We start from the raw sequence: 13,233 nt of genomic DNA on the forward strand, positions 1-13,233 counted from the left end.
ATTAAATATTTAGAATTGACGTAAATCTAATGTGAATCCTTTCAGAGTTTCACTGGCAGTGCCCTGGCTGCTCTTGTAAAAGGCCTTCCTGAAGCTCTGCAGAGGCAGTATGAGTATGAGGACCCCATTGTCAGGGGAGGAAAGCAGCTGCTTCATAGTCCATTTTTCAAGGTATGAAACAGAATTGGCAAAATTGACACATTAACATGTATACATATTAGACTAATTCTGGCATGCTATCCAGGTCTTGGTTGCTCTAGCTTGTGATCTCGAGCTTGATACGCTTCCCTGCTGTGCTGAGACCCATAAGTGGGCCTGGTTCCGTCGATACTGCACTGCCTCCAGGGTGGCCATCGCCCTAGATAAGAGGACTTCTCTACCTCGAGCTTTCCTCGATGAAGTAGGTGCACCAGGCTACCTTTTGGATTTTTTGACTTCTACTCCTCAAAATGTCAATAACAAATGATTTTCTTGCCTTCGAAGGTTACAAAGAAAATCCGTGAGCTAATGGCGGACCTCGAGAGCATGAATGGGCTCCACGAGAGTCATGATCTGTTTAAGCGGGAGCATGACGAGCAGCTTGTTCAATGGATGAACCGACGGCCTGACGACTGGACCCTCTCCGCCGGAGGGAGCGGTACCATCTATGGGTGGGGCCACAACCATAGAGGTCAGCTGGGGGGCATCGAAGGGGCAAAAGTCAAAGTGCCTACACCCACTGAAGCTCTTGCCTCTCTGAGGCCAGTTCAACTAATCGGAGGAGAGCAGACTCTGTTTGCAGTCACAGCTGATGGAAAGGTGTCGGTTCTGTTTAATCTCATCATATAACATTGGTTGATGGTGCACATTTCAGCAGCTTTAGAAGGTTCTAATTGGTTTTATGTTGATCCTCAGCTGTACGCTACTGGATATGGAGCAGGGGGCAGGTTGGGTATTGGTGGCACAGAATCTGTGTCTACCCCTACGTTACTCGAGTCCATCCAACACGTCTTCATCAGGAAGGTGGCGGTGAACTCTGGAGGGAAGCACTGCTTGGCCCTCTCTTCTGAGGGAGAAGTCTACTCGTGGGGTGAGGCTGAGGATGGGAAACTGGGCCATGGAACCAGGAGGTAAAAACTTTAGAAACTTGAGGGTGCCTTTAATTTTAATTTTCTGATGATAAATAGAGATGCACTGATCAGGCCAATAACGATTTCCAGCGGGAAAAAAAAGTGCAGGAGATTCTCTGATTGTTTATGCCCCCAGTTTCTGCATAAATGCACCTGACCCTAATGTTTGTCTGAAAACCAAAAAAATATGCTTTAATGCAAGTGGTGCTGGTTGACCAGTGAGAGTTCTTAGTGTTGTTGCATTTAATGAATAAACAATGTATTTATTTGTCTTTGACGTGCAAACAGATTCGCTAAACTGGTCAATTCTGATGTTGACCAATTGATCGGTGCATCTTTTGTCATAAAGTGTTAACACAAACTAATATTTCTGCCTCAATGTAAATGGTTTTTGTCTATAACACAACTGGGATTCCTAATCGCTTTCAGTCCCTGTGACCGTCCTCGTGTAATCGAATCCCTGAGAGGAGTGGAGGTGGTGGATATTGCTGCCGGGGGTGCACACAGTGCCTGCATCACAGCCAGCGGAGAGCTCTTCACTTGGGGCAAGGGTCGCTATGGAAGGCTGGGCCATGGAGACAGCGAGGACCAACTTAAACCCAAGCTGGTTTGTTGTCCCCATCCTCTCAAAGAACTCCAATGGTGGTGGACCTAACAATAAATGATTAACTTTTTCCTCCAGGTGGATGCACTCCAGGGTCACAGGGTGATTGATGTTGCCTGTGGCAGTGGGGACGCTCAGACGCTGTGTCTAACTGATGATGACATGGTCTGGTCTTGGGGAGACGGGGACTATGGGAAATTAGGCCGAGGAGGGAGTGACGGCTGCAAAATCCCCATGAAGGTAAACTGAAATTATGAATATGAAAACCTTCTGGAAGCTTATTGTACTTTACTGCGTTCTGATGTAAGATAACCTTTTCATTCACATCAGACATGTTGAACAGTGAACAAATCCATCCCATTACATACATGTTTTCCAAAACCACAAATTTGTTAAGCCAATAGGAAATATCAAGGTGAAATAAATTCATCTTTTGCAGCTGTATAACCCCACACAAAAAAAGTCCTATCTTTAATCTGGGGACATTTATTCATTGTTTTGGGTCATTCTTCTGTTGAAAGACCCAATGACAATTCTCAGTGAGAAACAGGCCCACAGCATCACAAATCCTCCACCACACTAAATAGTGATCTTGAGGTGCTTCCAATATATTCAGTTGTTTGTTTCATGCAAAACTCTTCTGAAGTGTTTGTTGCTGTAAAGCTCAATCTTAGTCGCATCCGCCTACACAAAGTTACCATTTGTCCCAGCAGTTTTCAACAAAATCCTCATTTTACGTTTGTTATAGTATGTCGGGTCAAAGTAATAAATATTTCCATTAAATCAATACTAAAAAAGGAGAACAGAAACGCGTTGTTCAGAGAAACTTTCCCTATGAGGTAGACTGACAGGAAAAAAATTAAATGTCGAATGATGCTGTATGTTAAACGCTACATGCTAACGCTATGACACTGATGTTTGTAAGCAACCTAATGTCAGTGAACAGTGAATTAGTAAACCGACAGGACCATATAAGCTAACATTATCTTTATAAACAGTGGCTTAACAGACACCTCACTGACGGTGATCTGTTGGTTTGAGCTGCCCTGTCGAGATGTGATTCCCGGGCGTGAAGATGTGAACCTCACTGCGCTCCGTACTACTGTGGCACAAATTAACGCAGGAAAATGAGCTGACGGCTCAGACGGCAACTAAATAATTAAGTTTTGTTATAAAGGCATTAGAGGCTAAGGTGGCTAACAATAACGCTTCAGCAAAGATTCAGCAACAAGACAATTCAAAGTGCTTTACATGATGAAAACTACACTGCAGTGACAAAAACATACAAAAGTACATTGCAGTGGAATGAAAAAGGAAAGTAAAGAACAGTTGGACTACAGGCTCTAATTGAGCATTTATATCCGCTAAGCATTTATAATAAAATACCTAATAACTGCACGACTGAATCAAAGGTAAATACTTTTATAAAAGATATTAAAACTTAATCTGTTACATTGTCAGTTTGTTTACTCTGGTCCGAATCGGTTGATGATTTTGATAATTTGGAACTTTTTCCGGTGAGAACATTCAGTCTGTTTATTGGTCAGATGTGTCCGGTGCGGGAGAACCAAATATAAATTCACAAAGCAGATGCTGTGTTCTGAGCTAGTGGAAAACATGGAGGATTTAATCAAATGATTAGTGTGTTTCTGGGTATTTCTTCAGGCAAAACCATCTGAGTGGTATACGAAACGATTTTGATAAGATGTCTTGAAAGCTTTGGGGCTGTATAGCTACATCATAGATTTTATTATAAGATCAGATGGCTTTATCTGCTGTTTGTTGGGGTGAGATAAAGATTCACTGGAAGCTCAAAGACAGATATATTCAGGGTAAGAAAAATGGCGCCTCCTTTCAGGGTTTTAGTAAATGAACGCAGAGCGTCTGGTGCCTGCTGCAGAAGCTGGGTAATAAATCAGACACTTTTCAACATGAACTCCCGGCTGATTTTGGAATGCTTCCTTGACTCATTCCAGCACAAAGATGTTTATATGAATAAAGCTGCAACTGGAAGCAAATGCATCTGCTTTAATTTAACATGAAGCCTTTTTTTCAAAATGCATGATCTAAATAAATATATAATCTGTTTTCATTTACAAATGCAAAGCCCAGCGGGACAATATCATCAAGGCATTATGTTCTCTATGATGATAGAAATGACAGTAGGAGATCTTTTAATCCACCCCCCCTCCCAACATGGATTATAAAACTATTATTTCAATGACGTTCAATCCTTAGATTGACTCTCTTACTGGCCTGGGAGTGGTGAAAGTGGAGTGTGGCTCTCAGTTCTCTGTGGCGCTCACTAAATCAGGGGCCGTCTACACATGGTATGTTCAGCCTCTCTCACACACAGATCTGCCCCAGCCTTTTGTCTCAGTGTTTGTGACGATAGGGCTCCATCCTGTGTGTTTGTTTGACTTAAAGGGGGAAAGGGGACTACCATCGACTGGGCCACGGCTCTGATGACCACGTGCGACGGCCCAGACAAGTCCAGGGGCTTCAAGGGAAGAAAGTCATTGCCATCGCCACTGGATCTCTTCACTGTGTTTGCTGCACAGAGGATGGTAAGATGATGTGTACCTTCCACACGTTTTGGTCTCCCTACACAAACTTTATTTATCATTGATTCACAATCTCTACAGTCAGTCTGTTTGATAAATGGCCTTGCAGAAAAATTAATACTCTTTGAAGGTTTTTACATTTTGCCCAATACTTTTTTAGGATTTTATGTTGTAGACCAACACAAAAAAGAGCTTAAGTCTGAAGTTAAAGAAACATTTTTTACACTTAAAAATCTGAAAAGTCCAGTGTGTATTTGTATTCAGCCTCCTCTACTCTGTTCCCTTTAATAAAATCCAGCGCAACCAATTACCTTTAATGGTGAATGAGAACTAAGGTCTGGACTTTAACTAGGCCATTCTAATATCTAAATATAACCATTCAATTGGAGCTCTGCCTCTATGTTTAATGTCATCTTTTGCATAAAACAAGTTTCCTTGTAGGACCTCCTTGTATTTAGCTTCATGCATCTTCTCATCAACTCTGACCAGCTGCTTCCACATTTGGCTACACACCGTGGGTTCCATATAGGCTGAAAACTTCAGTTTTGGTCTCATCTGACCTGAGCACCTTTTTCCACGTTTAATATGTCCCAAACAAGCTTTTAAATGGGGACATTTTACATCATTGGATTTTTTTTCTTGCTACTCCTCCATAAAAGCCACATTATTAGAGTTTATGAATAAAATGTTTCCTTTCAACAGATTTCAGAGCTTAAACCAAATTTGTAAACGGGGTGACTGTTTACAAATTTGGTTGCTTTTCAAACCTAGATTTGTATTTAGGGGATGAGAGTAAAGGGGACTATATATAATATAAATGCATGACATACTTTTCAGATCTTTATTTAACACTTAAAAAAGTATTTTCGTCCACATAACATTGTGTCAAATTTTGTGCTGGTATCTAAATACAATACATTAAAGTTTATTACATGTTTAAACAATTTAGAGGTTATAACAAGACAAAATGTGAAGAAGTTCAACAAGGTAGGAATATGTTTGCAACGCGCTGTCAAGTTTAGCAGCAGCCTCACAAAAAGCCTCTGTGTTGTGTGGCCCTCAGGAGAGGTCTACACGTGGGGAGATAATGATGAAGGCCAACTTGGAGACGGGACCACTAATGCCATCCAGAGGCCGCGGCTGGTTGCAGCACTGCAGGGCAAGAAAATCAACAGAGTGGCCTGTGGCTCTGCTCACACTCTCGCCTGGTCAACCAGCAAGCCCACTAACGCTGGGAAACTGCCCGCACAGGTACTGCACCACATCTGGCTTTCCACAGGGTGGCAGTAACATTTTGCAGACCCATCTCATCTCAGACCTTGTAATCTCTGTTTTCGCTTGTTTCTGACCTGTCTGCTTGTGTTTTAAGGTCCCCATGGAGTACAATCATCTCCAGGAGATCCCCATCATGGGTCTGAGGAACAGACTCCTGCTGCTGCATCACTTCTCTGAGCTTTTCTGCCCCTGCATTCCCATGTTTGACCTGGAGGGTCGGCTGGGTCAGACAGGCCACGGCCCGTCGGTCGGCTTTGATACACTCAGGGGTATCCTCATCTCCCAGGGCAAGGTAGGCCAACACGAATATTTAAAATAATATACTAATACTAAATAAAATTTTATTTTTAAATCCACTCCACCTTGATTATATACTGTCTGCAAACAGGAAGCAGCTTTCAGGAAGGTGGTTCAAGCTACGATGGTGAGAGACAGACAGCATGGACCTGTGGTGGAGCTGAACAGAATACAGGTACAATTACCCTCTTATTTAAAGTTTGCATTTAATAATGACTAATTTCTCAATAAGTCCTCTTTTTGTCTCTGTTGTGCTCTGCGTCCCTCCTCCTTTCCCCCTGAGATGCTATGTTCCAGCAGCACTCCTGAGTGTTTCATGTGATGTCTTTCATAAGAGGATTTAGATTTTTTGTGGTGTGAGCTGCACTCCTTCCTGTCTGTAGGGAGTCCTGCTGTAACTTTAAGCCCCCCCCCCCCCCCCAGACAGTTCTGGAGCTGTTCTGCCTGTGTATGAAACAGCTGTTTTTACTGTGTTTCCAACAGGAAATCATTAAGCACAGAACAGGAACAAGTCTGACCTTTTTCATTTTTATTGTTTATTTATTTTTCCTGTTTTCCACTCTGCAGGTGAAGCGTTCCCGCAGCAAAGGGGGTCTGGCAGGTCCTGACGGAACCAAGTCTGTGTTTGGTCAGATGTGTGCCAAAATGAGTTCATTCAGCCCGGACAGTCTGCTGCTCCCCCATCGCGTGTGGAAGGTTAAATTTGTGGGTATGTTGTCATGTCCACAACGAAATGCCAGGGCTGCTTCCTCAAATGCCCCTGATGAAGTAACAGTGTCATGCCAATAATATCTATTCTTTCTTGGAAATATTCACAAGGGTTTTTATGAGACAGACCAACAAGAAGTGACACACCGATATGTGGTGCATTTTTATTCAAACCCCTTTACTCTGATACCCAAAAATAAAATTCTGTACAATCAGTTGTTTTCAAAAGTCATCTAACTAGTAAACAGGGTCCACATTTGTGTAATTTTAGTATAAATCCAGCTGTGAATGACCAAGATGGTGAAGACGTAGGAACACAGCAGACAGGACAGGGAGAAAGTTGTGGAGACGTTTAAAGCAGGGTTAGGTTATAGAACAACCTCCCGAGGTTTGAACGTCTCACAGAGTGTAGCACAACCGCAAACCAAGACATGGCCAAGACATAAACTGATGGGCAAGGAGAGCATTAACTGGAGAAGTTGCCAAGAGACCCTTGGTAATGTTGGAGGACCTGCAGAGAGCCACTGCTCAAGATGGAGAATCTGTTGAGCACTCCCTAAATTTACCAAATAGAAAATCCTAGATCCTGTTTGCAGTTTACCACAAGCCATGAAGGAGACACAGGTTGAATGAGACGGAAACACTGTATAACCTTTGGGCCTACAGGCAGATCTTATGTATCATGGAAAACAAACACTGCACCCACTGTATAACATGGTGGTGGTAGCATCATGCTGTAGGAATACTTTTCTTCGGCAGGGATAGGGAAGAAGACCTCTTAGACGCTGTATAAGGCCAAAGACTGGGGTGGAGGTTCACCTTCCAGCAGGACAACGACCGTAAACGTCTGGCCTGGGCTACAACAGAATGGTTAACATTCTTCTTCAGGCTTATAATGTTAGACTATTCTAACATTATTCATGTTAGAATAGTCCAGATCTAAAGACAATTGATAAACTTTGGACTTGGAAGACTTTTGAATTGCTGTTTGGACACATTATCCAGCCTGAGCTCTGCCTGATTGCCTTTCAGCTGTTCATTAGTAAAACATTTTGAAAAAAAAAAAGACCCATCTAATCCCCACAAAATAAGTTTGTGTTTGTAATGTGACCACATATGACAAAGTTCAAGGGTTCGAATACTTTACTTTTAGCACACAGTTTTCCTCTGATACCACCCGGTTTGACAAATCCTTTTCCTTTTTATCAGGCGAGTCTGTGGACGACTGTGGGGGAGGCTACAGTGAGTCCATTGCTGAAATGTGCGAAGAGCTGCAGAACTCCCTGACGCCGCTGCTCATCGTCACTCCAAACGGCCGTGACGAATCAGGCGCCAACAGGGATTGTTTCCTGCTTAATCCCGCTGCCAAGTCCTCTCTTCACATGAGCATGTTTCGCTTCCTAGGTATAATCCACCTAATCTCCTAGTTAGGTCCGCTGTGTTTACATACCACAGAAAAACAGTATAAAAGTACATTAATGTAAACAAATATTTAGAACATATGGAATTTTGTTTTTCACCGTTGCTGTCAAACACTTTTCTACACAGCATACAGTGTCTGACTGTTATTCTGCCTTGATCTGTGTGTTATGGAGTCTGCTTTGCTGTGTCTGCAGGAGTCCTCCTGGGAATTGCAATCCGAACCGGAAGCCCTCTTAGCCTGAATCTGGCAGAGCCTGTATGGAAGCAGCTGGCAGGGATGAACCTGACCATCGCTGACCTCAGTGAGGTGTGTGTGTGTGTGTGTGTTCAGCTCTGTGTGTGGAGATTGGCCTGATGAGGACTAACAGAGTGAAAATGTTCTCTCAAACACTGGAGCTAATGAGTGAAACATTCACATGTATAAAATATTTATATGTTTTGAGGATTTCCTCAGTTTATCACATCACTACCTACAAACATCAGTGAATTTATCACGATTTTATTTGGTAGACCTACAAACCCATCAAGTGAATCAGCCACTCGGCAACATAAATTAATGTTGCCATCTGTAAGTTGTGCAGCAGTACTCGCAGGGATTCTTATGTGATCAAATTACAACACCAGAGGTTAAGTCACTGTTGACAACACATTCAAAGAAATGTAGAAAAAAATTACAGAAAATCCTTCTTTTATGTCTTAATTACATTCTAGTGAAATTAGTCATCTGAAAGCGCCCTTATTGTGTCTAACTTAACTCGTTCACCCTCAGTTTTTAAAAGCGAAGCCCTTTCTCTCTTAATGTCAGATGTTTCATAACTCCTCCCGCCCGCACGATCTGATTATAATGTAGTAAAAAGCACATTCCTATACATTCCTCCCCAGATTAAAATCTGAGCCTGACCGTTTATGGCTCTGCTGGTACAGAACTCTCTGAATATTTCTGGAAACGGCCCCTGTCCTTGTTCTCAAAGGTTAAAAGCCCTTTTCAAGTTGCAAGCTGCCCTTTTAGCTTGCGTATTGGAGGTGGTGTGAGTACACTTCTGCCCTCATGCTCTGATCATACGCTCCTAAAGCATCCTTGGGAGAATAGTGGAGTCGGGTAAAAAGAATTTTCCTTCTCAAAGCTGCGTTTGTTTTGTAGTTTTCTCCCCCGAGATATTTGAAAAGGCTAGATGGGAAAAGATTACAGCACAGGACCAAGTGGATCACCGTGAAGCTCACGGGACTTGTGTTGTGGCCATAACTGCAGTCATGTATACGTAGACACATCTGAAATAAGAAATGCTCCAACAGGAAGTTGGACTCTGTAATATGCAGTGATTTTCTGTTCTTCTCAGGTTGATAAGGATTTTATTCCCGGGCTGATGTACATCCGGGACAACGAGGCTACAGGGGAGGAGTTTGAAGGCATGAGTCTTCCCTTCACAGTGCCCAGTGCCAGTGGCCAGGATATCCAGCTCAGCTCCAAATACTCCCACATCACCCTGGAGAACCGGGCAGAATATGTCCGCCTTGCAATCAATTACAGGTTCTAAAACTTTCTGATGGGACAGGCAGTGATTGCAATCCCAACTGTTCTTTCTTTTTTAAACATTTCTTTAAATGTCTGATTCAGACTCCACGAGTTTGATGATCAGGTGTCTGCTGTGCGCGAGGGAATGGCTCGGGTGGTTCCTGTTCCTCTGCTCTCACTTTTTACTGGTTACGAGCTGGAAACGATGGTGAGGGAGAGCACATATTGATTGTATAATTCCCTCTGTACTGGTTCCTGTGTGCCGATTCTCATGGAAATCTCCTGCTCCTTTTGTAGGTGTGCGGAAGTCCAGACATCCCGCTTCACCTGCTGAAGTCGGTGGCCACTTACAAGGGCTTGGAGCCGACGGCGCCGCTCATCCAGTGGTTCTGGGAAGTGATGGAGTCCTTTTCCAACACGGAGAGGTCCCTGTTCCTGAGGTTTGTCTGGGGCCGCACTCGGCTACCTCGCACCATCGCTGACTTCAGGGGCCGAGATTTTGTAGTGCAGGTGAGAAAAGTTCCTCTGTTTTAAGATAGGAGGAGAATAGTGGCGCACAACATCAATATTAATGTTGGAATATTGCTTAATTGCAATATATTGTTGGATAACCCTCATTTTCCTCAGTCCTCCGTTTCTGTATGATTCCGTCCGTCCATCTTTTCACAGTCCAGTTGTCCCTCTATCTGTCTGCTAAAACCAGCCGCCCTCCCAGGCTGCCTCTCTCTGCCCCACTAATTCACCCATGTCTTTATTTCCCTTCTTATATATTTATATTTAAAATATCTTAATTGAGAGCAAAGTGGAACCAAAGTCCTTGTTTGTTTGCTCAAACTTATAAAGCTGATTCTGAACAATTTGATCAGTTAAAACCAAAAAATGCTAACCAAGCAAGTCTTAAATTGTGATTCAAATTGTTTTGCTAAAATCATTCTTTTGATTGGGTTCAGGTTTTGGATAAATACAACCCTCCTGACCACTTCCTGCCAGAGTCCTACACGTGTTTCTTCCTGCTCAAGCTGCCCAGGTACTCGTGCAAACAGGTGCTAGAGGAAAAGCTCAAATATGCCATTCACTTCTGCAAGTCCATCGACACGGACGACTACGCCCGCATCGCCCTGTCGGGGGAGCCCGCGGCCGACGACAGCAGCGAGGACTCTGATAATGAGGACGCCGACTCCTTCGCCTCCGACTCCACGCAGGACTACCTTACAGGACACTGAGTTTTCTACAGATGTCTAGGATCCTGTGTTAATGCCACTTCACAATGTGCACATTCATACAGGCAGTCTACTGAGCCACAAATATCTGTGGGGGGATGTGCAATGACTTTAAAAAAGAAATATAAGCTAAATAAAGTAAAAAACACCAGTTTCTTTAAAATGAGGCAGAGCGATCTGCTGCACATGTGGTTGTTGTTACATGGACATAAGTATATTACAGTTACAGCCTAGCACTGTGGTAGATTTCTCCCTTTGGTTTGTGTGAATTACCAGTCTCTAGATTGTATATAGACACTGATGTGTGATGAAAGTAGTATTACTTTTTTTTTTAGTAACAACCATGTTTCTTTATAAATATATATGTATAAAAGCATTTTTAAAGTCAGTGTTTCTCACCCAGCTCACTCCAGTCTGAGCCCACTGAAGGATCATTTTAAGATTTGTGTAATTACCCCCTACCTTCCACCTCGTTCATGCACTGTCTCCTTAAAGAATGTATATGATTGTGCCATGTGTTCACAGGTCTCATTCCTGCATATTAAATGTTAATACATTTCTGTTAATAAAGTGAAAAAAATACTGCTTATTTAATAATGAGTTATTGTTTGTTTTCTTTATAAACCTGCCCAAATTAAATTCATCAACATGAGAAAGAAAGTTACTGACCTTCATCAGTCTGGAAATGGCAACAAATCCATTTAGGATTTGTTGCCAGCAATCCCTAATGAAAGCCATTATTCACAAATGGAGAAAAAAAACTAAAAATGTGAACCTTCATGGGAATGCTTGGCTTATCAAGGTTACTCCAAGAGGTCACAAAGGAATGCAGAACATTTAAAGCTCTGCAGTTAAGGTCAGTGTTCTTGATGCAACAGTAAGGAGACGGGACAAAAACTGCCTCCTTGGGAGAGTTCAAGAGCCAACAAAAAGGGATGGTTCCTATTTATGAAAAACACCGATGATCCCCAAAAGCTTTGGGAAAGTATTCTGTGGACGTTTTTTTGGGAAGTGTGCATCCCATTTTATCTGGTGTAAAACTAACAGCAGTTCAGAAATAACATACCAACAGTCTAGTGTGATGGTCTGGGGATGCTTCAGGATCTGCTGTAATTAAGGGAAATGTAGATTACAAAAAAAGCCTGAAGGAGAATGGCAAGCCATCAAGTTTGTTACTATGATCTCAAGCATATTTGGGTCATGCAGCTCAGCATTGATCCAAAGCGAGTCTACCTCTTAATGGCTGTAAAGAAAAAAAAGGTAATGAGGTAGCCTAGTCAAAGTCTGCACTTAAATCCAATTGAGATTCTGTGACATGACCTCAATCCAGTTATGCTTGAAAACCATCCAATGTGGCTGAATTAAAGAAATTTTGCAAAGACAATTTGACCAAAATTCCTTCACAGTGATGCAATGCGGTCCATTGTCAGTTAATACAAATGCTTTATGGCAGTTGTTGCCTAGGGTGGCTCCACCAGTTATCAGATTTAGGGGGCAATTACTTTTTCACACAGGGCCAGGTTGATTTAGATTGTAAGGTAAGGTAAGTTTATTTATATAGCGCTTTTCAGCAACGAGACACTCAAAGCGCTGTACGTACAATTACAATACAATCACAAAGAAAATAAACACAGATACAGACACAGAAAAACAAATCAAATGATAAAATCAAACAATTGTAATGTTTAATAAATGAAATCATCTTCTGAAAACTGCTTTTGTATTTACACGGATTATCTTTGTCTGGAAATTTTATTTGATGATCTGGAGCTATGATAAAAAAGGCAAAAATGAAAGGAATTTGAAAGGGGCATTGACCATAGACCTACCTTGTGAGGAAAGGTACCCCATTTCCACTGATTGTGGTTTGACTAGTAGACTCATGGAATTTGACAATTTGTCTGCTGGTGGATTTTATTGATTTGAGAATATAGGTCATTATTTTCAATTAAAGCAGGTACAAAAAGTTCCATGAGTGATTCTATGTTGAAATGGTTGATATAAGATGATCCATGTCAGATGGTACCCTTTTGTACCAGAAATAGTCAGGGAGCAAAAAAACCTATAATAAAAATATACTAAATGTGAAAGAATCAAAATGGCCAGCACTCTTGGATACCAACACAGTTCCCTCACATGGACAAATATATTAAATTATGTGTGTGTTTTAAATGCAATAGTTCCATCACACACATCAACTGAATAGTTTTTGGAGAGACAAGTACACAGCAAATTGATACAAGCATTTATCAAAATGTGTATGAATAACTGTCAAACATGGTGCCCCGGTTTAGACATGATGTTGCAATGGAACATTTAAAAATTGCCAAAAAAAGTCCTCTGACTTTGACACAGTTTTAAAAAAATGTTTTTTAATCTATATGATTTTCATTTTATCTGGCAGGATCATAGCTGGGATTTAGACTTGATGACCTTTTGTTTTAGATCAAATGTAGGAGAGATGTGACTTTACCATTGTGGGATGAAAGAAAACTCTGATTACCTGTGTGATATGGCGGTA

At 41.9% G+C, this 13,233-nt stretch overlaps 1 protein-coding gene across 1 annotated transcript in view; it reads left to right on the forward strand.

Annotated features, from left to right (window-relative positions):
• The window catches only part of herc2 (HECT and RLD domain containing E3 ubiquitin protein ligase 2), a 67,544-nt gene extending 56,238 nt beyond the window's left edge, over positions 1-11,306 (forward strand). The window contains exons 74-91 of the mRNA XM_047375803.1: positions 46-171; positions 245-400; positions 484-798; positions 895-1,109; positions 1,539-1,716; positions 1,792-1,953; positions 3,952-4,043; positions 4,141-4,280; positions 5,341-5,528; positions 5,647-5,844; positions 5,941-6,024; positions 6,417-6,558; positions 7,767-7,961; positions 8,174-8,286; positions 9,317-9,507; positions 9,595-9,700; positions 9,790-10,002; positions 10,443-11,306. Coding sequence (XP_047231759.1) covers positions 46-171; positions 245-400; positions 484-798; positions 895-1,109; positions 1,539-1,716; positions 1,792-1,953; positions 3,952-4,043; positions 4,141-4,280; positions 5,341-5,528; positions 5,647-5,844; positions 5,941-6,024; positions 6,417-6,558; positions 7,767-7,961; positions 8,174-8,286; positions 9,317-9,507; positions 9,595-9,700; positions 9,790-10,002; positions 10,443-10,715 — 3,087 coding nt within the window. The 3' untranslated portion in view covers positions 10,716-11,306. The remainder of the gene's footprint in view (positions 1-45; positions 172-244; positions 401-483; positions 799-894; positions 1,110-1,538; positions 1,717-1,791; positions 1,954-3,951; positions 4,044-4,140; positions 4,281-5,340; positions 5,529-5,646; positions 5,845-5,940; positions 6,025-6,416; positions 6,559-7,766; positions 7,962-8,173; positions 8,287-9,316; positions 9,508-9,594; positions 9,701-9,789; positions 10,003-10,442) is intronic.
• Positions 11,307-13,233: the final 1,927 nt, after the last annotated feature.

This window comes from Girardinichthys multiradiatus, chromosome 9 (genome assembly GCF_021462225.1).
Source record: "Girardinichthys multiradiatus isolate DD_20200921_A chromosome 9, DD_fGirMul_XY1, whole genome shotgun sequence".
In the NCBI taxonomy this organism is placed as follows: Eukaryota; Metazoa; Chordata; class Actinopteri; order Cyprinodontiformes; family Goodeidae; genus Girardinichthys; species Girardinichthys multiradiatus.